The sequence below is a fragment of the Microcebus murinus genome, chromosome 3 (genome assembly GCF_040939455.1).
Source record: "Microcebus murinus isolate Inina chromosome 3, M.murinus_Inina_mat1.0, whole genome shotgun sequence".
NCBI lineage: Eukaryota > Metazoa > Chordata > Mammalia > Primates > Cheirogaleidae > Microcebus > Microcebus murinus.
Window position 1 is genome coordinate 100,769,773 of NC_134106.1, and position 26,665 is coordinate 100,796,437.

Sequence of the window (26,665 nt, forward strand, 5' to 3'; positions counted from 1 at the left end):
AGCAGAGACTGGAGACGCTCAGCAGTGGCGGGAGCCTGTGCGGTGCCCCGAGGCTGTGCGGGGAGGCCGCCAAGGCTTCCTTGGGTTTAGCAACTTCCTGAAAGCCCCTCGTGAGGGGGACTCACGGAATCAGCCATCCTAACCTCCGGCTTTGTCAATATGAGGAGCAGAAGCAGCATAGCCGGCCCTGAACCACCTTGCCTTTCCCATTGGAGGGTTGAGCTGCATCTTTTCTAAAAGACTCTTTTAAGAATTTGGAAATGTTAGCAGAAAACTATGATCCACTGTCCCACTGTGAACCCCACAGAACGTTTCTGGGTCTTGTTGAGAAAATGCTGTGAATGGGACAACAAGCACCTTTTATTCAGTTTATCTAAAGTGTTTTCCTGTGTTTTCACTGAGTCACTGGGAAATTTTTAATGGCCTGCTAATACACTGCCTAGATGTACCATAGTTAGGGTGATCATTTCCCTATTTTTTAATCTTTCAACTCTATAAATGATAGCAGCAAATGTCTTTTTGGTCTATATCACATTCATTTTATCAATAAGTATGTATCGTGCATTGTACTGTGCCTGGAGGAGATCTAGACCCCAAGGATGTAGTGAGGAACAGGACAAAGCCCCCTTGCTTGTAGGGCCTGCATGCTGGTGAGCTGGACATAGGTTGATGTAAGAAAAAGAGGAAGGGAGTCACACAGACTCAGTTCTAGGAGGCTCTTTGGGAAGAGGTGATTAGAGCAAGTCAGATGTTTCTAATGTTCTGAGAGCAAATATTCCTAGATTCCTAATTCCTAGAAGTGGAATTACTGGGTCAAAAATGTGTGAGAAAAGTAAGGCACTTGAGACATTCTGCCAGTTGTTTTCCAGAGCGTCCAGCATTGCTTATCTTACAATATCTTCTCCAGCATAGCGTATCATACTTTAAACTTTTTTTTTTTGCTTCTTTGATAATTTGTCACTGTTTTAACTTGCATATCTTGGATTGCTAATGAGGCTGAGCTCATATTTTTAATAGGCATTTTAGCCATTTGTATTTATTTTTCTGGGAATTGCTCATTCTAGTCCTCTGGACTGCTTTGGCTCATGTGTGTCAGAGCGCAAGGGCTGCCAGAACTGGACTGTCAAGGGTGTCCAGAGCCACAGGACTGAGAGAGGCTTTGTGGAGAAATGGGTTATAAGATCTTTACAGAAGTCTGGAAAGAATGTGGTTCCAACAAAGGGTCATTAATCCAGGCAGCATGACACAGTAATAATTGCTACTATTTATGGGATGCGTGCTTGATGGCAGTCACTTTCCAGACCTTTAATCTCACCATTAATCTCATGTCACCTTTAATCTCATAACCCTGCGAGGTATTATACAAAGAATCGTTGCCTTTTTATAGATGGGAAACTGACCCTGTGTGCTCAGGCCCACACACACCCACTCAGAAGTAGCACTGCTGGGTTTTAAACCAGATCCAATGAGTCATGCTTTCTACACAATAGCCTGGTGGTAGGGAAAGCAGGTAGGATGTGCAGGAGCAGATGCATTAAGTTGTACGGGTATGTTGAGGCCACTGGAGGGGGTTTGCGTAGATTTGCGGTTGGCTTATCTCAGTGGTTTGCTGCAGTGACATCTCGGGTGAGCGGCTGAGGGAGAACCTTGGAAGAGTAAACTGTGGCATGCCAGACTACACATCAGAAGGCGTAGGCATGGCTCCTTGCCCTTCCTGTCACTCCCCTCCCGAGCTTCTCTCTCTCACGGCAATGGGGCGCACCCTCGTTCCGCGGCTGCTGCTCTAAGCTGCTTTCCCTCCACAGAACATGGCTCCTTGGCCCGAGTTGGGCAACGCTCAGCCCAATCCCATCGCAGAGGCCGAAGCTCAGCAGCCCCCCACCGGTGACAAAGGCACCGACAAAAGTGAGTACCCCTCACCCGGTCCTAGTCCGGCCTCCCAAAGGGCCTGGGAGTCTCAGGTCTGATTCTTCATGGCTTCTGTTGCTTGTGTGGGCAGATGACACCAGGACCCCTGTCACCAAGATCGAACTCCTGCCGTCCTACTCCATGGCCACGCTGATAGAGGAGCCCACGGAGGTGGATGACCCCTGGGACCTGCCTGAGCTCCGGGACACTGGGGTCAAGTGGTCAGGTAAGAGTGAGGCCCGCCAGGGCAGGTGGGAGGGGCACTGCCTGTTCCACATCGCCTCCTTCCTGTCACCCTGGCCATCCCTCCTCATCCTGGCGAGGATGTCAGCCCCGTGGTGGAGGGTTAGAGTCACAGAACAAGGCAGTGAACAGGGAATCTTTTGTCCTTCCTTTCAACAACTGCGCCGGCTCTGGAGTTATAACCAAGGCAGACCAGGTTCCCGGTATGGGGGACAGTGCCGTGGATATGCTGGTTCTCAGACGAGGCCCCGCTCTCAAAGAGCTCCTTGGAGGGGTCCCCGCCCCCAAACACGACGCACAGTAGGGCCGAGTGCCCAACACTCTGCTCTTTCCCTGGCGTCCGCAGGGCTCCAGGTCTGTCTGCAGCAGACAGCTAGAGGGAAGGAGGTGGGAGCCGAGGGGAGGGAGGAGGAGAGACTGTTTTGAAAGTAAGTGGTTCAGGATGATGGAAATGGTAAGAAATAAGAAAAAAAAGAAAAAAGAGATGAGAGTAAGTGGAGAAATGAGCAGTCAAGGACGCAGCATCTCAGGATGTCTGTGGGCCCGAGCCGTCCGCAAATTGAGGCTGTGATAGCTACTGTGCAGCTCACTCTAGAAAACACTCAGTGCTGTTCAGAAGGTGCTTTGGAGAGCCATTACCTCCGACCCTGCACGCAGCAGGCGGCCTGCGCTCTCAACGGCCGGCTCAGTGGCACTGCGGTTCTGCCCAGCACGGAGCCCCATCTGCTTTTCTGTGTCCCAGGCCACATGGAGCCCCTCCTGCCACTTGGGGATCCCTTAGAGACGCCTCACCAGGGTGGCAGCTAAATGGGCCACAGTGGTGACTGCTGGAGGCCCGCAGCAGTGACGCGTCCGTCTCTGAGCACGGAGACAGAAGAGCCTGCAGCCTCCAGGCTGGGAGGGGGGACGGCCGAGCTCACTGCCAAACCTCAGAGTTTCAGACACTAAACGTCTTCCTGCCCCCTCTCCTCTCCCCCACAGAGAGAGACACCAAAGGGAAGATCATCTGCGTCTTCCAAGGGATCGGGAAATTCCTGTTGCTCCTGGGGTTTCTCTACTTCTTCGTGTGCTCCTTGGACGTCCTCAGCAGCGCGTTCCAGCTGGTTGGAGGTAGGGATGGGATGGAAGGCACTGGGGCCGGGGCTGAGGGGTCCTATGATTCAGTTTGGTCCCAGAAAAAGTCAGCAAAGCCTTCTCCAGCTGCAGCCTCCTGAGTGTTTTAGGACTGGAGCCCACCTCGGATCATCTTACAAAGTCTACGTCTCCCACTTTCTAAGTGAATGAATTAATATATTTTTGAGGCAGAGTCTCACTCTGTTGCCCTGAGTAGAGTGTAGTGGTGTCATTGTAGCTCCTTGCAGCCTCAAACTCCTGGGCTCAGGTGATATTCCTGCTTCAGCCTTCTGAGTAGCTGGGACTGCAGGTGTGTGCCACCACACCTGGCTAATTTTTCTATTTTTTGTACACTTTTTTTTCACTCTTGTTCAGGCTCTTCTAGGACTCCTGACCTCAAGCAATCCTCCCGCCTTGGCACTCCCAGAGTGCTGGGTTACAGGCATGAGCCACCGCGCCCGACCTATGTCTCTCATTTCATAGAAGAAAAAATGGAGGCCTGGGCTCACATGGTCTAGGCCGGGAGCCAGGGCTGGAGCCTATTCCAAGCCATTTGTCCGCACACCCCAAGCAGGATGCTGTTTGACATAAGACTTACTGAGGGGTCCCTGCTGTCTTTGGGCCCCTCCCCATCAGGGGGGTTTGTGGAGTAGGAGAGCAGGCTCAAGCCAAATCAGATTCAGAAATAAGAGCTGGCCGGGCACGGTGGCTCACACCTGTAATCCTAGCACTCTGGGAGGCTGAGGCGGGCTGATTGCTTGAAGTCAGGAGTTCGAAACCAGCCTGAGCAAGAGTGAGACCCCATCTCTACTATAAATAGAAAGAAATTAATTGGCCAACTAATATATATATATATATAAACTAGCTGGGCATGGTGGCACATGCCTGTAGTCCCAGCTACTCGGGAGGCTGAGGCAGAAAGATTGCTCTAGTCCAGGAGTGTGAGGTTGCTGTGAGCTAGGCTGATGCCACAGCACTCACTCTAGCCTGGGCAACAAAGCGAGACTCTGTCTCAAAAAAAAAAAAAAAAAAGAAAAGAAATCAGAATTGGGCCCTTGCTGGAGAATGGACAGGGGTCCCCAGACTAGGGGACTCTGTATTCATTGCAGTTGCCTACAGCTCTTAGGACTGAGTGTGTCTATGCAGTAAGTGGCCCCCAGGAGTGAGGTCACCATGTGCACGGTGGCCTTCAGACTGCACTGGGTGACCACGGCAACTCTGAGTGCCTACCGAGTGTGAGCTTTCCCAGGGTCCTCTCACTGACATGCCTTCCCGAAGCCTCCCATTGCGGAGGGGAGGACTGCGGCTCAGGGATCACTCAGTGGCCCTGAGAGTCACAGCCGGGAATTAGCGTGGTAGGATCCAGTCTCATATCTGGGAGACACAAGTGTCTGTAGACTTCTGTACCCACTTAGTGCCTCTCCTGAGACCTATCTTTGTGGCCCAGAAGCGTTGGGGAGAGTGGGAGTTCCTGCTGGGGCACGAGGGGCAAACTCTGGGCCTCCTGGTCCATGGCAGGGTCAGCAAGGGACTTTGCTCTCCGACCATCTCAGGCAAGTCAGGTGTGTTCTCTGGGCCTCTGCCTTCTTTATGGATTGGAGAATAGATGGGTGGGCCCAGAGGCTGGGGCTTGGCTGGGGGATGAGAAGACTCACTGTTGGAGGATAAATCCTCTGAATTGGGAATATATCCCAGAGGCAGAGGAATTAGGGCATAGTGGCTCACTGGCACCCCCTGAGCGCAGGACAGAGTTGAGGCCGGGTTCATGGTCACAGAAGGCTGGAGAAGGGCTTGCTGATGTAGGGAGAGGTTCAAGGAGGGGAGGGTGCGGGTGCAGGGTGAAGGGGCAAGAGCAGCCAGGGGCTGGTGGTGGGCAGGGGAGGAGGTCAGAGAGGCCGAGCTGGGCAGAAGCACAAGGAAGCACAGTCCCATAGGTGGCAGCAGGGCGGGGGCCAGGGTCCCCAGGCTGAGGCCAGCCAGCCTCCAGGGGCTGCTGTTTCCTCAGCTCCCACCTGACCGCCCCAGTCACGTGGCCATTGGTTTGTTTTTCAGGAAAGGTGGCCGGACAGTTCTTTAGCAACAACTCTGTCATGTCCAACCCTGTGGCGGGGCTGGTGATCGGGGTGCTGGTGACTGTCCTGGTGCAAAGCTCCAGCACCTCCACGTCCATCGTCGTCAGCATGGTGGCCTCCTCCCGTGAGTCTGGATTTGCTCTGACACGCCCACTATCTTCCTGCCTGGGCCAGCTCCAGTGTGCTCCACTCTGGACCCCAGGCAGCTTCCTGTTTGCATTTGGCTGGATCTGGAAATGCACCGTGATGCTTGAGGACTCAGTTCTGAATTCTCTAGACCTGTGCTGTCCAGCCTCGTAGCCATTGGCCATATGTGACTATTTAATTTCATTGAACTTTAATTGATTTAAATTTAAAATATAAAAATCAGCTCGTCAGTTGCACTAGCTGCATTCCCAGTGCTCAAGGGCCACATGTGGCTGGCAGCTGCTACACAGTACCATGTAGCTATAGGGGAACATTTGCATCATTGCAAGAAGGTCTCTTGGACAGGGTCACTCAGTGTGAAGAATAAAGACATCTAATCACATAGCACATGGGCTTGGGGACAACTGAGCTTGGAGAGGTAGCACTCAAACTTGTATCTGCCTGATCCTTGCTCTGGTTAAGTTGTATAGACCCTCTGAAGGGAACCAGTTTGAACTGAATATTTTTCATCCCAAGCCAACATTTTAGCAAAAAATTAACTAGACTCTCTGGGTTCAATTAGAAAAAGATATTTCATCTTCAAAATATTTTACTTGCATATGTCCAAGAATTGTGGCAAGATACCAATTTTATTAGAAAAAGAGTTATACTTGGCCTAATAAATAAACAGGTGTTTAATGTCTGGCAGGTAATTGACGTTTCCTTATAGATGAGACTTTGTGCTGTGCACAACTGACTTGACTGTACATGTGAGCCCTGGAGCTCATCCACCTAAGTCCTGAAGCATTGACTGCTTCATGGTCTCCTTCAAGCTGCCTTACTTTTCTGATAGGGTGGGGAGAGAAATTTAGAAAGGCACTTTTAAAGTGAGGCCAACAGAAGCTGAGGCTTTAAGGCAGTGGTCCTCAAACTTTTTAAACCGGGGGCCAGTTCACTGTCCCTCAGACCGTTGGAGGCCCGTTGGAGAGTGCGGTGCACATTCCACACTTGAGCACTGTGGGCCCAGGATGAGTTGGCTGCTAAGCAGGACTGGCAGCGGCGGCAAAAACAGCCAGAGGGCTGGATAAATGTCCTCGGCGGGCCACAAGTGGCCCGTGGGCTGTGGTTTGAGGAACCCTCCTATAAGGGGTCTTTGGATTCCCAAACTTTGTGCGGGAATTTTTTTTTTTTTTTTTTTTTTTGCACACACATGTATTTCTATGGTGACACACCCTAGATTTTATCACAGTGAGGTGCATGACCCCAGACAGGATAAGAACTGCTGCTTTGGGTGATTACCAGCATGAGTGAGTCTAGCCTGCCCTGGGCCATGTGGGAAGGTGGCCAGGCTGCCTCCCTAGACTTGCTAATGGCTCTTTTCCACCCTCTAGTGCTCACCGTGCGGGCTGCCGTCCCCATCATCATGGGCGCCAACATTGGGACCTCGATCACCAACACCATCGTGGCGCTCATGCAGGTGGGAGACCGGGGAGAGTTCAGAAGGTAGGAGGCTCAGAAACCAGCCTGTGCGGGGAAGGGGGGAAAGGGCATTTATTGAAACCTTAAAATCTGTACCCCCATAAAATGCCAAAATAACAATACAAATAAAAGGAAAAAAAAAGGAAACCAGCCTGTGCTCGATCAGGCCCGCGGTGATCGGCCATGCTGTTGTAACTGCCTGTAACTAGCTGGTGAGAACATGCTCGACACGCTCACACTGGAGCGCCTAGAACTAGCCACAGGGGATGCAGCTAGGATTGAATCACATACTTCCCAGCCCATGAAACCCAGCTCCCTGATCTGCACAGCGGGTTAGTGATGATACCTGTCACCACTGTGCTGTGCTCAAGATGATACAAGCACGTACCTAGGTGTTCAGCAGAGTGCCTGGCACGCAGCCAGGGCTAGAAACTCACCTGTTGGGTGGTGGAGTTGAAACAAGGCGAGTTAGGGTAGGATTTATTGTTTTTGCTTAGCCATAAACAATTACAACTTATTACACCTTCCACTCTTGGCTTGTACAACCTGTGCCATTATTTTCTTTGTTCTTCACTTACATACCAATAAAAGGCAAAATGGAGTTGTCATGTGCGCTTAAAAGCTGAAAATAAAGCAGATTGACTATTGGAAACTCTTTCCAAAAAGATTAAGGTGAAAATTAGGTACATTTCCTGGCCTCTTCCCTACTGTGATGGGCTCTTTCCAGAGCTTATTAAATACAGAAGCAGTTCCCAGCTTGGCTATGTATGGGACGCGACCTCCCTGCGGATCAGGCAGGCCCCTTACCTTCCTAGAACAATAATTACTCTCACTCGAGGCTCTAAAAACACTTTGACAAACTACTAACAGATATTTGTGTCATTTTACATGACACCAGCAGTGTTTGAAAGTGTCTTAAGTCATTCTCTCCAGGAAGAATACAAATACTTTAAAAAATAAATATTAGCTAATATGATAAGTGAAAATGTATATAAGTAAATACATTGCAAATGTCTTTTATTACTAGTGAAGTTAAGCATCTCCCCACATATTTATTAGCTTCTTCTATCTGTTCCAGTCCCATGTTCTTCTTGGTTTAGGGTATCTTTTGACATGCAGATTTTTTTTAAAGGAAACCTTTATCATTGAGGGAGGGGGCAAAAAAGTCTGTAGTGGAGTTTCTTAATCTGGAGATAGGATGTACCTGCGGAGGAACCTTTGGACCTCCTCAGATAGATGCAAAGAGAGGTGTATATTTGCCTTGTTTCCTGTGCAGACTATTCATGCATTTCATCAGACTCTCGAGATCTTAAAAAAAGGTTAAGAATTCATTTGCATAGAGGGCTTTGATGGTTACCTTCTTACGGATCCCCACCCTTCCGAAGGAAGGTTGCACTCAATACATGTGATTCAAAAGTAGTCTTTTTTCCTTTTTTGAGACAGGGTATTCCTCTGTCCCCTGGGCTAGAGTGCAGTTGCATCATCATAGCTCAGTGCAGCCTCAAACTCAAGTGATCCTCCTGCCTCAGCCTCCTGTATAGCTATGACTAGAGGCACGTAACACTACACTCAGCTAATTTTTATTTTGGTAGTGACAGGGTCTCACTGTGTTGCCCAGGCTGATCTGGAACTCATGGCCTCAAGTGGTCCTCCCTCCTCGGCCTCCCAAATTGCTGGGATTATAGGCATGGGCCACCTCATTGAACCGAAGAGATGCAATTCTTCAACACAGCAGTTGCTGAGCTAATTATTCCAGCTTGTTCCCCTCGGGTTCCGCATCTGTGGAAAGGGAATAGTCATGGCGCTCCCACCGGGGATTGCTGTGAGAGAACACAGATGGGAGCTGTGCACATGGGCGCCCACATGGCTGACCCTAGCAGGTGGTGGCCGATGGCACAAGGAATGATCCACCTCCACTGGTGCCCACGCACTTGCCCACTGACCCGGCTGTGGGGTCCCCTCTCTGCAGGGCCTTTGCAGGAGCCACCGTCCACGACTTCTTCAACTGGCTGTCCGTGTTGGTGCTCCTGCCCCTGGAGGCTGCCACCCATTACCTGGAGATCCTGACCAGCCTCGTGTTGGACACCTTCCACTTCCAGAATGGAGAAGATGCCCCGGCCCTTCTCAAAGTCATCACGGATCCCTTCACAAAGCTCATTATCCAGGTACCCCGGCTCCTGCGAGAGGGAAAGCCACCAACGTCCTACCCGTGCATCTCCCACCCCTCTGCACTGATAGAGGCCGGCAGGGTCTGCAGACACTGCTCTGCGGCACCGGAGCAGACCTCTAGGGACACTTGACAGTGTAATTGCCTTTGTTTCCTTGACAACAATGAAGGGCCTTTTTGTTGGTTTGGGGGTGCTTCCAACAACTGGAGCCTTGGGGCCACTTTGTTTCCACGACTGTCCTCAACACCAGGGGCTTATTCATGATCAAGTGGCTTCCCACTGCTGGCCAACAGGGAGGACACTTCCCTTTCCTGCCAGGAGCCATCTCACCCACCTGCTCACTGGGCCTGTCTGCATGGTCAAAATGGAAGACAGCTTTGTGGATGCTGCCTTGGGGACCTTGTGCATTCACTTTTACCTTCTGGTTTTCTGTCATTCAGTCATCCGGCAAATACCTTCTGCCTGCTTCCTAGGTAGCAGTGCTTTGGTGACACAGTCAATCATTTGTCCTGCACCGTTAAAGTCTAGGCACCGTGCTCCACCGTGGGGGTGCAGATGCAGTGGGAGCCCCCTCACCTCTGCAGGAGCCCCGCTCACCCCAGCCCCCTGCATCTCTGCCCCAAATGAGCTCTGAGAAACTTGACTGCTCAAGCTCAAGAAAACTTGACTGTTTTCTGTCTGTTGCTTTCCTCAGCTGGATAAAAAAGTTATCAACCAAATTGCAATGAATGATGAAACAGCCAAAAACAAGAGTCTGATCAAGATATGGTGCAAAACTGTTACCACTGTGGTGAGTGTTCAGGAATACTGGTGTGCAGGTAAACCCTTGCATCCGAACTTGAAGCAAAATCTTGCATTCAAGATGAGCAAATAAGAAGTCAGGGAAAAGAAAAATGCGTGGCCCCCAAAAAATCAGAACTGGGCAGTGAGATTCCTTTAGGAAATGAGTCTTTGAATGCAGGATATGCTCACAGTAGGACAGAGGCCCCTTGCCCCGTTCCACCCTGTGGAGACATCATTCCTGCCTTATCCTATTTCCATGTCTCTTGGAGAAGGCTGATTCCTTGCTGTCTTTCTGTTCTCAGTTTTGGAGGAACCCATCACAGGCTACAAGTGCTGGCAGCAGGTGGCATCTCTCACTTTCCAGACACTTCCAGAATATTCCTCTTTGGAAGCCCACAGCATCCTGCCCTCCCATGGCAGGGAACCCAGCCAGCCTCCTCTGCACTGCGGCTGGAGCTCACGCTGCCTTCTAGGGTGCATGTGTTGGGTTTCCGTGGAGTGCTGCAGACTGAGAGACTACATACAACAACTAGATGTTTTTGAGTAGAGGAGGCTGGTTTTATTTGTCCCCAGTTGCTTTAAGAGCTTTCTAATAAAGATGAGTAACGAGTCCCCAGAGAGAAGAGACACACTACAAGGGAGCCGCTGCACACGCCAGTGTGTGTGGTGTCTCCCCTGCCCTCCCCCACCCCATCGCCCGCCAGAGCCAGTGTTGTGGACATTTGTCACGTTTGTCATCCAGACGCAGATGAACGTCACTGTCCCTTCACCTGAGAACTGCACCTCCCCTTTGCTATGTTGGACGGATGGCAGCGACACGTGGACCACGAAGAACATGACCCACACGGAGAACCTTGCCAAGTGTGAGTGGGACTCTCCAGACTGGCCACCGGGGCGGGACTGGGGTGTGGGATGGCATCTCCTACCTATGTGGCCCTGGCCAGGAAAGAAAGGACAGTGACAGTCACTGAGCACCGAGCCTACCTCAGGCAACGCGTGGCATGCCTTCACAGGGACTGGGACAGCCCCAAGGTCCCGTAGGAAGGGGCAGAGCCAGGACTTGAAGCCAGTTCCTCTGGCAACTCCATGCCACCTCAGAACTCTACAGTCCAGAGTACTCAATCCGTGTGCCTCAGTGTCCCTTTCTCAAAACCTCTGGGGAGATGACAGCCAGACTTGAAGGGAGGCGTGGGACATATAGGACAGATGCGTTCAACAGACACAGTGAGTCCCCACCGCACAGCAAGCCCCATTCAAGGCCCTGGGCTGCAGCACTGCACAAAGCAGGGAGCCCACGTGATGCTCTGATTCCTTTAGAAGCTATGATTTTGCTCCTGGAATCTTTTCCAACCCAGAAGTCCTTAGTTCTTCTAATTATTCCTTATATAATCTTTTGTGTGTGTGTGTGTGTGTGTGTGTGTGTGTGTGTGTATATATATATATATATATATATATATATATATATATATTTCTCTCTCCCTCTCCACCTTCCTGGTATTAATTATGAGAGGTATACCTTGATACTCCAGGTATACTTTACCCAATAGAACTTAATCACCTCCCATGTTTTAGGTGTAATGCATTCATTAATTAACCAGGGCTTGCTGGAATTATCATAGGGACACAGTACTTTGAAAAACAAGAGTTTTGTTTTACGATTAGCAATATTCCTTACTCTGACTTGCCCATCCTGCTCCTCAAACACCTTGACAGTATCATGCATAGAGAAGAGCATGGGCTTTAGAGGTAGAAGAACTGGGCTGGATGCCTGGGTCTGCCCCTGACTAGCTGTGTGATTTTAACGACCTCAGCTCATCATCCAGCCTCACAAGCTCCTCCTGGCCAGAAGGTAGTCTCAGGGGCGACACTTAGCTGCAGGGGAGATGGGAAGGCACATCTTTACTTTTTGTTTGTTTGTTTGTTTGTTTTTCTGGACACCAGTAGTTTAATAGGCAAACTCTTTCAAATAATTAAAGGAATAGATAATTCTCAAACTACATGATCTGACCTAGGTTTTAGAGAAACAAAAAGAACTTTCCATTTTATCTTATGAAGCTTGCATAATCCTCATACCAAAATCTGACAAAACAGGAAAATAGAAATTGTAGACCAATCCAACTTTAAATTCTTGATATTAATATCTTCAATCAAATTCCAAGAAAATGAATTAGAAGTTCGATTTCAAAGTCATATGACATAGTAATGTTAAAAATACACACAGTTTTCCATTATATATTAGAAAATCTATTAATGCAAGTTTCCATTACGCATGTACTTCCAATAAGAAAACCCACATAGTCATTTAGTGGGCATTTTTTTTTCACATCTTTACTTTGGGCTGCCAGGGATTGAGCCAATGACCAAGATCTATTAGTAGGAGAGGGAAGGGTGTTGGGGAGTAAAACCACAATCTGTAGCTGCCGTGGCTCTACACCCTTCTAACAAGGCTCCCATGATCTCTCAGGCCAGCATATCTTTGTGAATTTCAACCTCCCGGACGTCGCTGTGGGCATCATTCTGCTCATAATCTCCCTGCTGGTCCTCTGCGGCTGCCTGATCATGATTGTCAAGCTTCTGGGCTCAGTGCTCAAAGGGCAGGTCGCCTCTGTCATCAAGAAGACTCTCAACACTGGTAGGTGCACTGCCCCCAATTCGGGGAATTGAGGGATGGCATCACCTGGAGGAATGGTCACTGAGGGCGGAGGAACCCTTGGATTCCTAACTTGCAAGAGCCTCTGCATGGAGTTTCTCTGTCAGATCTGATCAGCTGAAGAAGATAAGGTGTCACTCATCCTGGGAGTTTTTCTTGGAGTCCTGAGTGGGATCTGGGGAGCAGGCACCAGCTCCTGCTGCATGGTGGCAAGGTCCTGAGAAACAGCCAGCCCAAGACCCAGGTTGCCAAGAATTAGGTTGTCCAAAGCCCTTCCTGGCAGGTTGTCTAAATGCCTAGGACTTTTCTGGGTCTGTGAGGACCCCTTAGGAAGAGGATAGGAGGTGTCCATTCTTTGTCCCCAATTCCCTCCACTCTATAGAAGACAGTGAGGTTCTGGATAAATACATCCGCACCCTGAGTCAGCCGAGGAGACCCCACTGGCCAGGAGCAGCTCCTGCCAAGCACGGCGTCCTGGCCCGTGAGAGCACCCCGAGCCCATGATACCAGCACCCTGGGAAACTCAATAAAAATCTGCATCCTGGGATGTCTTGAGGGCGAGCTGAGCGACTCTGGGTGCCTGTGGGTACGGGGCACTGATGAGGTGCGGTGGGGCGGAGGGCTGGCTTGGGAGGGTTGTTCTAAGCTGCCCCATCTCCATGTTCGTGAAGTGGAGGGATGGCGGAAGGTGTGAAGCGATGGGTGACCAGGGCAGGGAGGAAGTGAGGGCTAAGCACTCTAGGTGCTTTGTGGGGTGGTGGGTCCCCTGATTCTACCTGACCTCCAGGGAATCTGCACTTTTGTCTTCCCAATGCTCACCTGCATTCTTGGTTTCACCATCTGTGTATGCAGGATGAAAGACTGGATTCTAAAAGTCCAACCTGCCATCTCAGACCACGTATGGAGTGGGGAGGTGTCTCCACAACCTCACGCTCTAGCCCTGTCGCCGTCCCGGGGTCCCCTGGAGGTGCCAGCTGCACCTCCAGCCCCTGCCTTACCCAGAGGCACTGAGGTCTCTTCTCCCCTTGTCTTCCAGATTTCCCCTTTCCCTTCGCCTGGGTGACTGGCTACCTGGCCATCATCGTGGGGGCAGGCATGACCTTCATCGTGCAGAGCAGCTCTGTGTTCACGTCCGCCATGACCCCGCTCATTGGTGAGTTTCTTCTCCCTGGCTTCATCCCCTGGCATCCGTTGCCATTTCTTGTCATCCCCGGGCTGATGCCACGTGCCTTGTGCTTTCCCGCAGGTATCGGTGTGATCAGCGTTGAGAGGGCGTATCCGCTCACGCTGGGCTCCAACATTGGCACCACCACCACCGCCATCCTGGCCGCCCTAGCCAGCCCGGGCAACACGCTGAGGAGCGCGCTCCAGGTCAGGACGTGGCGCGGGGCAGGGGCTGCCTGCGGGTGGGAACCGCCCCCATCCCTGGTCTTGCAAACCAGCTTCTGACAAGAGCCAGCCGTTTCCCTCGTGTCCAAACGGTGGAGCTAGGTGCGGAGGAGAAGCCACAGGGAGACAGATTCGAGCAGCTCGGCACGAGCACAGGCAAAGCCGTTCTCCTGAGAGAGGCAGGCAGACCTGCACACTGGCTGCCCTTCCACAAAGGTGGGGTGGTCACGTGATAAGACACAGAAAGAGAGTGTAGGAAGCGCAGAGGGCACCTCCCAGCTTCTCAGTGCTACCTGGGGAGCAGGCAGAGTTCACCTGTGCCAAGGGCCTGGCAGCTAAAGGAATCCGGGGGACCTGCCTTGCCCAGCTCAACAAGGTGACTTTGGATAAGACCTTGGGATTGAATCCTTATCCCACCATTTGTATACCAAGTGACCTTCCACAGGTGACCTAACCTCAGCATCCACACAGGGATCTGAATCGCACCTCTACCACCTCCCGCCTGTGTGACTCTGGGGACCGAGCTTAACCACGTCGTCCCTCCGTCCCCCTCTTTTTTTTTTTTTTTTTTGAGACAGAGTTTGTTTTGTTGCCCAGGCTAGAGTGTGTCCCGTGGCATCAGCCTAGCTCACAGCAACCTCAAACTCCTGGGCTCAGGCAATCCTACTGCCTCAGCCTCCCTAGTAGCTGGGACTACAGGCATGCGCCACCATGCCCGGCTCATTTTTTCTATATATATTAGTTGGTCGATTAATTTCTTTCTATTTATAGTAGAGACGGGGGTCTCACTCTTGCTCAGGCTAGTTTCGAACTCCTGACCTTCAGCAATCCACCGGCCTTGGACTCCCAGAGTTCGAGAATTACAGGCGTGAGCCACCACACCCGGGCCCTCCATGCTCTTACATGTCAAGGAATGAGGGTTGCCACTTCATAGGATATATTTGAGGATTGAAATAATTCACATAAAGTACCTTGCATGTAGCAAACACTCTAGACGTACTTGCTGCTGCTTTTATTTTTAGTAGCTGGAGCCCTGTTTCCTTCTCGCTACCCTTTTTAGAATGGACCATTGAGCCAAGGAAGCAGTGGCCCTATAAGCTCTTCTTTCTGCCCCTCCAACTCTCGGCTGCTCTGCCAAGGCCTGGGCAGCAGTGGGCATATCCCTTGTTAGACTGGGCCTACAGGATGGCAGGCCCTTGGCCACTGAGCTGGGATTCAGCAAGTCTTGCCCCCTGCTCCCTCCTCCTAGACACCAGTAGGTCCGCAGGGGGTGCAGGTCCTCCTGGGCTGAGCCATAAAGACACAGAAGGGCCGTGGCCCCGTGGGGATGCTTGCTAGCTGGCCTGATCTCACCCCAGTCCAACTCAGTCCAACTCAGGCAACAGACCCTGACCCGCCCTCCCTCTTGCCTTGCAGATCGCGCTGTGCCACTTTTTCTTCAACATTTCGGGCATCTTGCTGTGGTACCCCATACCGTTCACTCGCCTGCCCATCCGCCTGGCCAAGGGCCTGGGCAACATCTCCGCCAAGTACCGCTGGTTCGCCGTCTTCTACCTGATCTTCTTCTTCCTGCTGACGCCGCTGGCGGTGTTCGGCCTCTCGCTGGCCGGCTGGCCGGTGCTGGTGGGTGTGGGGGTGCCCATCATCCTCGTCCTCCTCCTGGTGCTGGGCCTCGGGCTCCTGCAGTCCCGCTGCCCCCGCGTCCTGCCCAAGTCGCTCCAGAACTGGAACTTCCTGCCCCTGTGGATGCACTCGCTGAAGCCCTGGGACAACCTCATCTCCTCGGCCACCAGCCTCTGCCAGCGGCGCTGCTGCTGCTGCTGCCGCGTGTGCTGCCGCGTGTGCTGCCTCATGTGCGGCTGCCGCTGCTGCCGCTGCTCCAGGTGCTGCCAGGACCTGGAGGAGGGGCAGGATGCGCAGGGCGTCCCCATAAAGGCCCCAAAGGCCTTTGATAACGAAGCCATGAGCAGAGAGGCCCAGGAAGAGGTCAAGGCCCAAGGCAATGCCCCAGGCCCAGAGGTCGTGTCCAGCAGCACCGCCTTGTAGGGGCAGCCCAGGGGTCTGGGAAGGAGCTTGGGTCCCACAGCTCTGCTCCCTCCCCGTTCTGCCCACCTTCCACCACCTCCAGGAGATCCCGTCCCCATTAAGTGGAGTTGGCACCAGACCTAGCTCCTTCCTGCTGGCCCAGCATGTCAGCCCCAGGGTGGTTTTATCTCAGCCTCTAGTCCCTCGGGTTTCCACTCCCAGGAGGGCAGACAAGCCTGAAGGAGAATTAGACAGTGAACGGCTGGACGGATGATCACGTCTGCTCCTGCACATAACTGGGTTGGTCCATAGGACCTATTTTTCAAACTTAAACCGTCCTTTCGGAAGGAAAAGGCCCAAGGGAGGATGTATGGAAGGTTCTCAGAGGTGGATATAAGTGTGTAGGTGGGTATGTGCACACAGCTCAGGCGTCTCTCTATCAAAGTCTGGCTGCCCCCAACATCCTTGCCCCAGACCAGCCTGGGTTAGGGGACATCGTGTAATGGTTTGGAAACTTGGCAACCGCAGGTGTGGGCCTTTCCCACTGCCCAGTGCCCCACCCACCCCCCATCAGGGTTTCCTCCCCTGGGCAGGGATATGAGTCCAAGCAGTTCACCTGCAGTGTCTGTCCTCAAGTGTCCGGGATGGAAGCCGCAGCTGAGCTACAGAGAGAGGCTCAGGATCCACTTCGGCTCACTCCTGTCTTCGTAAGAGGGAGAGGATGGTCCTGCTCCTGAGCTGGCCAGATGGAGGACAGGGGTAGGGATGGTCGGCATTTGGGGAAGACGGTTATCTGCCCAAAGAGCCCCGGGCTCTTACTAATTTCATGAAAATAGAAGCCATATTGACTATCGTTTATTTGTCAGGTAGAGCCATCCTGTTGGAGCTTTTAGGATGAGCCCTGCAAGTTCTCCAGGCCCCTCCCAGGCACGGCTCACTGGAACCCCGGGACATGTCTGTGGGCGGAACAGGTCCCCCGCCCTCCCTGCCGCCTCTCTTCCCTGCAGCACGACTTCCTAGGTCAGACATAGTGCTCAACTTCCTTCCTTCCATTCACCCATCCACTGGAACCTCTTCCCAGACATTTTTCCGTTTTCCCGTAGTAGAGCTTTGGCTTTCTGCCCTTTCCGTGCCTTAAAGCTCCAGACTTTTCCCAGGGGAGGAAGCCAGGGCCGGGTGACCTGCCCAGGGACCTTCCCGTGTAATGGGCCGCACATGCCCGAGAGTCAAAGGGGTGTGCTCCCACTCAACCCAGATGCCTGCTCTGTGCCTTCTAGAGCCCCTGTCCTAGTGACACCACTGCTACTGACCCCAGCCATCCCGAGTCCCCCGGCCAGGGCCAGCACCTTCACCTTGTAGAGGACAGGGCAGTCGGTGCCAACACGCTCCGTGACCCCGTCCCCTCCTGCCTCCCTTGCCAGCTTCCCCATCTTCTTAACAGGTTGGGACACCAGGCTGAGCCCTCCCTGGACACCCCCACCCCAGGTAGATGCCCTTTCCCAGACAGAGCCATTTATGCTTTATATTTATAGTCACGCACCTGTACAGCATTTTACCTAAGTTATATGGGAAAGGATCAGGTGATTTGTGCTGATAGTGCTGTCATTTGGAAGTAAGTCAGGGTTCTTCCATGAAATGTAACGGAAGGCCACCTTTGTATATTTTGTGATACTGCCTTTTAGATACGCCCCGCGGCCACGCCCTCGCCACACACTCTGTAAATATGTAAGTTAAACCCGGGATGGGGCTCTGGCCATCTCTGCACTCCGATGATTTTTACAAATTGAATCCGTGTACTTGTGTTGATTGTATTTTTTTACTGGTTATGGGAAGGGAGAAATAAAGACAATCAAACCCCCAAGGGAGTGTGTTGCATGATCACTTGATCTCAGGAGTTTGAGGTTGCAGAAACCTGTGATGCTACTGCACTCCAGCCTGGGTCACAGAGTGACACCTGTCTCAAAAAAATAAAAATAAAAAAGAGCTAATCCAGAGATGGAATCAACTGGGATTAGTGATTGACTGGATGATGTGGAGATGGGTGGGTGGGTATTACAGTTAAAACAAGATTCTAAGATGACTAATCGGCTTCCAACTTTGGGCAGATGCATGGACACAAGAAGTGAGCCAATTTGGGGGAAAGATTATGCACATTACTAGTAATTGTATAAATCAATAAAGACATTGGGAGAATTACAAAGCACTAAATGCTTTTCCATTTTCCCCATTGTACCTTCTTCTCTCCCATTTAGCCTGCCCCAATCACCCCGCCCAGATAAAAGCACAAAAGAATCACCAAGGTTTTTTAGTAGAAATATGGCAGAGTTGGAAAACTAGGCAGTGGGATAAAGTGAATAGGACAGTTATTCTACCTCTGAAGCAATCAAGAGGTAGAATTCCCACTCGGGAAAAGGAAATTCAGGACCGATGATTGTTTCCAGTTCTGTAATCAAGGACAATCATTCTAATACAAACATATCTTTTAAAAATAAAAACAATTTCCCTAGTTTTTATCACCAGACTATTTAGTAACTTACTTATTTATACCTTTAATAGACTGAACTCAGCTCCTTAAATTAAATGGAGTGAGGGGATGGTGGGGAAAGAGGATCTCTCTAAAGTTCAGCTAAATCTTTTCAATTTGAAAAATAACCTTAATGGTTTAATTGCTCAATAGTCACCTTGTGTACACAACACAGATCCTTGAAATGATTAACAGGGGGAGAAGAAGGGTGGCAGCCCATAGCATTCTCCTTATTTAGAAGCATCTGGAGCAGACTTTATAATGTAGTCTGAAAATAGCTGCTAATCAGATTCCGATCTCAGCAGCTGAACGTGGAAGGCCAGCCTCCTCCCCTGAGCGATAATTAGCAGTAAGCCACACTGTGTCCATTTCTCATTTCACACGTTATAGGCCCCTTAGTTCCACCTCAGCAGTAATGGAGGGAAACTACTCAGATGTTCATATATGCCAGATCACGCCAGGTGCCCTCGGCGGGGATATATTCCTTTGGTAGAACCTAGCCAGGGAATTCTCGTCTGTTGACGTACACGCCAGTTTTCGAGGTACCCAGTGCTGGCCTTAAAGCAAGACCTTTCCTTCCCTTCGACGTGGTGACGGGGACTCTGACACACTGGGTGCCACCCTGAAGCCACGTGCTTGTCTTGGCTTGGCTTTGAGGGACAGGCAAGGGCAACTGCAATGTCTGAGGCTCCTGTCTCAGAGCTGGCTGCTTCCTGTGGAGGGTGCGGCTTAGCAGCTGGAAGGAGCGATGGAGAGGGGTTTGCCCACCGACCGGTTAAATGACGTGTTCACACACTTTTCATATAAGAACCTGCTCAATGATTTTCGTTCTTGGGTCCTTCCTTCCTCAAGTTTGGGCAGCTGGGAGGATGAATCATACAATGACCCGGATGATACAGGTCCTTTCTTCTCTCTGCCTTGGGGACACCAGCTTTTGTCAGAGGCCAGCTGTCTCCTGGAGCTTGTGTCCCCTGGGGTCACAGGGTCTGAGCTGACCTAAGGGACTTCATCTGTGAGAATTGCTGTTACCATTTCCTAGGGGAACCCTCCTCTGCGTGTTTGGAACCAGCCACGCCAGGCTCCTCTCTAGGACAATAGTTGAGACAGAAACGTTTCCATCTCGTGACAGGCCCTCCTCGAGGGGTTGAGGAATGACCAGATTGATTTAGGTTCTAAAAACTTAATCAGGCCGGGCCCAATGGCTCACGCCTGTAACCCTAGCACTCTGGGAGGCCAAGGCGGGTGGATTGCTCGAGGTCAGGAGTTCAAAACCAGCCTGAGCAACAGTGAGACCCCGTCTCTACTATAAATAGAAAGAAATTAATTGGCCAACTGATATATATGGAAAAAATCAGCCGGGCATTGTGGCGCATGCCTGTAGTCCCAGCTACTCGGGAGGATGAGTCAGAAGGATTGCTTGAGCCCAGGAGTTTGAGGTTGCTGTGAGGGTGGCTGACGCCATGGCACTCACTCTATCCTGGGCAACAAAGAGAGACTCTGTTTCAAAAAAAAAAACAAAAAAGTAAAAACTTAATCAAGCATCTTCTTAAATGGGATTATTCACATTCCTGTGGCATGTGAGGCGAAATGGGAATCTGCTCCAGCGTTTCTGTTGGAAGCAGGTGGAAGTTTTATAACCAGCCTTTAGAGGAACATGCCCGGTGTTCGTATGGACAAGGCAGGACGCTTGCTGACAGAGTCCGCAGTTGGAGGGGTGAATGGGTGGCAGATTGCTCTTGGGAGCCAGGGTGGGGCGGTTGCTTGTTTGGGAGGCATCACTGAGAGGCCGCTTGTCACACGGCTTTGTGTCAAAGTGTCAGACCACGAAAAGCCTCCTCCCTAGGCCACTTCTGGGTGACTGGATGTAGAGCACAGCGGGGCTAAAACAGCTCCAGCCCTTCTGTGAATTAGCAAAGTGATAGTTGGGTCAACAGGTGTGCTGTGTGGGGCAGAGCCCGTGATTGCTAAACCAGGGGCGATCGATCCGCCTTCTCCGCTCAGAGCCCTTAACACGGTGCTGACGTCTTCTCCGGGTGCTGCTGGGACAGACTCCAGATTGGCTGCAGGACCTGTTAATCCACGTACCGCAAAAAATTCCTTCTAGAAACCAGGACTCTCGAGTTTACTCAAGTGTCCCTTCCGCAAAGGGGTGTGATTGGTTTTCTCCTCCCCAGCTCAGGGAAGCTGTCGGTGGCTCTCTGAGGCAAGGACACTTCCAGCCCGGAAAAGGCACCTCAGGGATCCAGGAGGGTGAGACGAAAATGCAGAAAGTGGGGAAGAAATGGCCTTAAGTGTCCTTCCTCAGTGAGGCCTTTCATGACCACTGACACAGTCCAGCCCCACCCGGCACTGTCTACCATGCCACTCTAGTGTATTTCCATGTACATCACAGCACTCACTAAACCATTTTCTTTATTTAAGCATTCCCATGCTACGCACTTGTCTCCATCTAGAATGTGAACTCCAAGGATCTCGTCTGTCTTGTTGACCCCTCTATCCTCAGCACCTAGGACAGTGCCTGTTCCACAGTAGGTCCTCGATAAATATTGTCAAAGGAAGGGAGGGAGGACTGTGTGGGTGTGCTGGGTCTGAACCCGCTACAGAGCCCCATGCTTTCTCTTGTTGCTGCTAATTTAGACGTGTGGCTTAGAAACTTACTACAAAGAACTGTGTAGTTTCCATCTGCAGATAGAAGATACTAGAAAATTAGATCTACTCTGAATGACTCAGGAACATCATTATGAAGAGCAGTTACCCTCCTGGGCTATCATCCTCTCCGGGGAGCCCATGAATGTTTTGGGTTTTTTTTGTTCACTTCTACCCAAACCACTGGGCTTGTTGAATTATTGGCTCTCTCTGCCTTTTATGGCTTTTCTGTCTGCATTTTGGCTGGGCTTTCAGCTCTTTCTTTCTACCATGGAGGCACCTGCAATAGCTGTTTTCCTACTGTCCTTGTCCCTGTATCACTCTGATGGAAAGTGCATGGCTGAGCTTGTGAGAGATGGATGTAAAGTCCAAGTGAACAGGATCCACCTGAGAAGGTGGGAAGCTCTTGGCAATGTATGTGGGTGTCAAAGTGTCCTTGGTGGCATTTATTTAAGTTAATCGAAAAAAATGGGGGGCACTTTAGTTCGTGGAGGATAAGTTAGGATTATTTTAGTTGTAAGAAACAGAAGCTGATTTTGGTTGTCTCAAGAAAAAAGGGGATTTTTTTTGGAGTCTTGTGGAAGAGCTCACAGAAGGAAAGGATTCTATGTCCCCAAGGAACTTCCCGCAGTCCACATAGGGAAGTGGATGCAATAGTAGAAGAGGCATCATCGCACGGTTCTTTCTGTGGAGTCTCCACGTTACTTGTACCGACTCTGAATGACACAGGGATTCTGAGGAAGGAGGTCCCTCCCCACCGAGGAGGTCACAGTAGGCTTTAATGAAAAGTAAAATGGGATTTGGAGCCTCTGGGGGCTTATAGTTTGTCTAGGTGGAGAAGACTAGGGGCAGGGGTGATCAAGGCTTGGGAAACAGCACTGGGAAAAGGATGACAGCGGGCCGCCCTGCTATATGTGTAAGGGCAAATATGTAAACCAGACTGTCTGGGGTGGATGTTTCCAGAAGGGAAGCAGTAGGAGGCAGTGCTGGAAAGGTAGGCCAGGCTAGCTTAGATGGGGCTTCGCATACCAGAATAAAGACTTGGGCTGCCATGCACAGCTGGGCAATTGACCAGGTGGGACAGAGCAGAAGCCAATTAATGTTTAATCAATACTTGCATTGTCTTCTATGGGTAGTGCATTCATACCTGAACCTTGAAGGTGTGACTTGCCTTCTTTATCTCTCAAAGTGCCCATGGGCAGATCTGCCATGATTTCTTTCCCAGAATCCCATACTCGTGTTTTGAAACCTGTTACCCAATTTGGAAGGCGACTAAATCCTATATCCCAGAACAAGTGAGCTTGGTCTTGAAGGCAGTTTTTGCCCTTTCACATAAACCAGTTATTCCACATAATAAAAGCAATAATAATGGCTAAAAGTTTTCAACTTTGGCTATGTGCCAGACATGATTCTAATAGCTTATGCATATTTATTTAATCTTCTTTTATGTTGTTGTACTCTTTGGGTTTTTTTGTTTTTGCTTTTTCTGGAGACAGGACTCACCCTGTTGGCCAGGTTCACGGGCAGTGGCAGGATCATTGCTCCCTGAAGCCTGGAACTCCTGGGCTCAAGCCATCTTCCTGCCTCAGCCTCCAGAGTAGCTAGGACTACAGGTGCACACCACTATGCCCAGATAATTTTTTAAAATTATTTTTTGTAGAGATGGGTTCTTACTGTGTTGCCCAGGCTAATTATAAACTCCTGGCTTCAAGTGATCCTCCCACCTTGGCCTCCCAAAGTGCTGGGATTACAGGCATAAGCCACTGCACCTGGCCTACTTCCTAGATTGTAGGTTAAAGGGAGACCTATAGGGAGACCACACAGCTAGTCATCCTAGTTGGGACTTTAACCTAAAACCTACTTAGGTTGGGACTCTGTGGGGCGCGGTGTCAACGCCATTACAAGTTGGCGCCTGTTTCCGGCTTTGCCTAGAGCAGCTAACAAGTTCAGCGCACGCATAATTGTCGGTTGCCCTGTGGCTCGAGAATGCAAACAAAGGGTCCTGATATGGGCTAATGCTTTGGTGGCTCGACAGTTGAGCGGCCTATCGCAGCTTAGGGGTTGTACTTCTGGGGTATATAGCAGCTTGCACGCTGCCGGGCTGGGTCTTCCGCATCATGTAAGTCTAAAGGGAACCCCATTAAAGCACGGTCAGAAGAACTCCTGTTGCCGCGTCTTCCTTGCTGGCGAGGCGGGCGCGACAAGTGGTGCCGAAACCCGGGACCTCGTGCAACTTTGAAGCACCAGCGGAGACGACCTCGACAGAGGTGAGTTCAGAACTGACGTGTGGGACGGCCAAAACTCCCCTGCTTCCAAAAAATGGGTAATATTCTGCTGCGGCGCTTTTTGTGGCCTATTATCATAAAATGCCTGTATGATGAGACTTCAGGCCCGCGCGTAGCAGCTAGCCAAAGTGCACTGAGTGACTTGCAAGAAGCAAGCTCAGAGAGAAGCAGTAAGGGAAGGACCGCGGTAAAAGGTGGAAAAAAGGAATATAGAGCTCAAAAAAGGAAAATGCAGGGAGGGATAGCGCAGCCCGACCTGCAAAGGGAGAGAAAGAAGAAAAGGGAGAGAAAGAAGAAAAGGGAGAGAAAGAAATGTAAAAGTACCAGGAATAAAAATAACAAAGGAAAGGACAGGACAGAAGACAGAGGAGATAGCCTTTTTCTGTCAGAATTTAAAAAATTAAATATTTCTGAGGATGATTCCTCTTCTTCCTCTTCTCTTACTTCCTCAAGTTCAGGGGAGGAGGCGGGGGAGGAACTAGAAAAGAAAGAGGAACCGGTTTTTCAGGAAGCGGCAGGTTGTGAGCGGTACCGCCCACCTCCGCATGCCCCGCCTTGGGAAGGGCTGGGTTTTTCTTGGGGGCCGCTCGCCGCTGGGGATCCTCTGCCCATACCCTGGAAAACAGAGGAGCCAGTGTGGGTACCTCAGTGGCCTTTACCCTCTGAAAAGTTACTTGCGGCCCATAAGCTAGTGCAAGAGCAGCTTACTCTTGGGCATCTTGAACCCTCTCATTCTCCTTGGAATACTCCTATTTTTGTGATTAAGAAAAGGTCTGGTAAATGGAGACTGTTGCATGACCTTAGAGCGATTAATGCCCAGATGCAGCTTATGGGGCCTGTTCAAAGAGGACTGCCCCTTCTCTCAGCTTTGCCTAAACATTGGAGTCTAATTATCTTGGACATTAAAGACTGTTTTTTCTCTATTCCCTTGCATCCACAAGATAAAAGCAGATTTGCATTCACGCTTCCTTCCATAAACCATGAACAGCCTGATGCAAGATATCAATGGCAGGTTTTGCCTCAGGGCATGGCTAACAGTCCCACTATGTGCCAACTTTATGTGGCCTCAGCTATCCAGCCGGTTAGGCAGAAGTTTTCAAAGGTAAGAATTATACACTATATGGATGATATTCTCTTGTGTCATTATGATAATGGCGTACTTCGCCATGCTTATGCGTCCCTTCAGGCTCACTTAAAGGAAAAAGGCTTGCTGGTCGCTCCAGAAAAGGTGCAAGAGGGAAAAGTAGGTGCGTTTCTTGGTAGTAGCATTCTCCCTGACAAAATTGTGCCTCAAAGACTGTCCATCCGAAGAGATGCTTTGAGGACCTTAAACGATTTTCAAAAACTGCTAGGGGATATCAATTGGCTTCGACCTTTTTTATGTCTTACCACAGCAGAACTGAAGCCATTATTTCAGATTCTAGAGGGAGACTCACACATCACGTCTCCTAGAACTTTGACTCCTGAGGCCCTAAAGGCTCTTCATAAGGTAGAAGAAGCCATTCAAAAGGCGCAACTAGTGCGCATTCAACACCATGATCCTTTCTCCCTCTGTGTACTCCCTTCTCCCACGCTCCCTACGGCAGTGCTTTGGCAGGATGGTCCACTTTTATGGGTGCATCCTCAAGCCTCTCCAGGAAAGGTGATTGGCCATTATCCTACCTGTGTGGCCGAGATAGCTTTAAAGGGTATTAGTTTGGCTGTGTCCCATTTTGGACGTCACCCTGATAGCCTGATTTGTCCATATACTGCCAATCAGGTAAACACCTTATGTGCCAATCTTGATGCATGGGCCATATTGAAATGCACCTTCCCAGGGAGCATTGACAACCATTATCCCAAACATGCCTTGTTGCAGTTTGCAATGCAGAACGAGCTTATTTTCCCAAAAGTAACTTCACTGCTACCTTTGGTTGATGCCTTGAATGTGTATACCGATGGCTCTAAGACAGGTATTGGGAGCTATGTCATTCAGGACAAGGTGTATACCAAACAGTTTAACTATTCTTCTCCTCAGCTAGTAGAGTGTGCCGTAGTCGGTCTAGTTCTCAGTACCATCACTGAACCTATCAACATCATCTCAGACTCCTTTTATGTGGTCAACGCAGTTAAACAGTTAGAGAACTCCTTTCACATTCTTGCCAAGAGTACAGTCTTTTCTGTATTTACAGAAATTAGGAATACTATTCAAAATAGGAAAAACCCATTTTCCATTCAGCATATCAGAGCTCATTCCTTGTTACCTGGACCTATGGCTGCGGGAAATGCTATGGCAGATCACGCCACTCGCGCCCTCTGGGTGTCTAATGGCCACGCCGCCGCCATAGACTTTCATAAACTTTATCATGTGCCAGCTGAAACCTTACGACTTAAGTTCAGCATCACACGTGCAGATGCTCGTGAAATTGTACTGCAATGTCCAAATTGTGCTCCTTATCGCACTATTGTTCATACAGGCGTAAATCCTAGGGGTTTGCGTCCTCTACATATGTGGCAAATGGATGTAACTCATGTCCCATCCTTTGGAAAGCTTCAGTATGTTCACGTGTCTGTTGACACGTGCTCAGGCGTCCTTCATGCCACGCCTCTGGCTGGAGAAAAGGCAAGTTACGTTATCATTCACTGCCTAGAAGCTTGGGCAGCCTGGGGCAAGCCCCGGGTTATTAAGACAGATAATGGCCCAGCTTATACCTCAAAATCTTTTCAGCAGTTTTGCACTCGCTTGGGTGTGGAGCACCGTACCGGTCTTCCCTACAACCCTCAAGCGCAAGGCATCGTGGAACGTGCTCACGGCACACTCAAAATGTACTTACAAAAACAAAAAGGGGGAGATGCCCTACAGCTAGGGCTATCACCCAAAGGACGCCTCTCCTTTGCTCTCTTTACTTTAAATTTTTTAAATTTAGATGTCAAAGGACGTTCGGCAGCAGACAGGCATGTCACGCCTGCTCCGCCACAGAAAGAATTAGTGAAGTGGAAAGATGTGTTGTCTAACCTATGGAAAGGCCCGGATCCAGTGTTAATGAGATCCAGGGGAGCTATTTGTATTTTTCCACAGGACCAGGACAATCCCATCTGGGTGCCCACGCGGCTGACCAGAACGGTACAGCAGCCTCTGGAGCAGCATGAAGACGTGCTGGCTACTCCTCCTGACGACAGCATAGATGATCGCGAGGATGGCAGCAGAGCCACGCTGGAGGATCCTGTCAGTGCCTCCCCTGCCGATGCCTGTGACACATAACTCACCAATTTTC

The 26,665-nt window shown here is 50.5% G+C and overlaps 1 protein-coding gene across 4 annotated transcripts in view; it reads left to right on the top strand.

Annotated features, from left to right (window-relative positions):
• Window positions 1-18,551, top strand: part of LOC105856044 (sodium-dependent phosphate transport protein 2B-like) — a 52,347-nt gene extending 33,796 nt beyond the window's left edge. For 3 of the 4 annotated variants that reach the window (XM_076001147.1, XM_076001146.1, XM_076001145.1), the window contains 12 exons: window positions 1,806-1,905; window positions 2,000-2,134; window positions 3,133-3,261; window positions 5,317-5,460; window positions 6,854-6,965; window positions 8,911-9,106; window positions 9,804-9,899; window positions 10,635-10,755; window positions 12,357-12,524; window positions 13,579-13,695; window positions 13,789-13,913; window positions 15,348-16,787. In XM_076001147.1, the coding sequence (XP_075857262.1) occupies window positions 1,806-1,905; window positions 2,000-2,134; window positions 3,133-3,261; window positions 5,317-5,460; window positions 6,854-6,965; window positions 8,911-9,106; window positions 9,804-9,899; window positions 10,635-10,755; window positions 12,357-12,524; window positions 13,579-13,695; window positions 13,789-13,913; window positions 15,348-15,977 (2,073 nt within the window). In that variant the 3' untranslated portion in view covers window positions 15,978-16,787. Of the gene's footprint in view, window positions 1-1,805; window positions 1,906-1,999; window positions 2,135-3,132; window positions 3,262-5,316; window positions 5,461-6,853; window positions 6,966-8,910; window positions 9,107-9,803; window positions 9,900-10,634; window positions 10,756-12,356; window positions 12,525-13,578; window positions 13,696-13,788; window positions 13,914-15,347; window positions 16,788-16,822 lie in introns of those variants that run through there. The other variant, XR_012918644.1, reaches the window with a different exon arrangement.
• The last annotated feature ends 8,114 nt before the right edge of the window (window positions 18,552-26,665 follow it).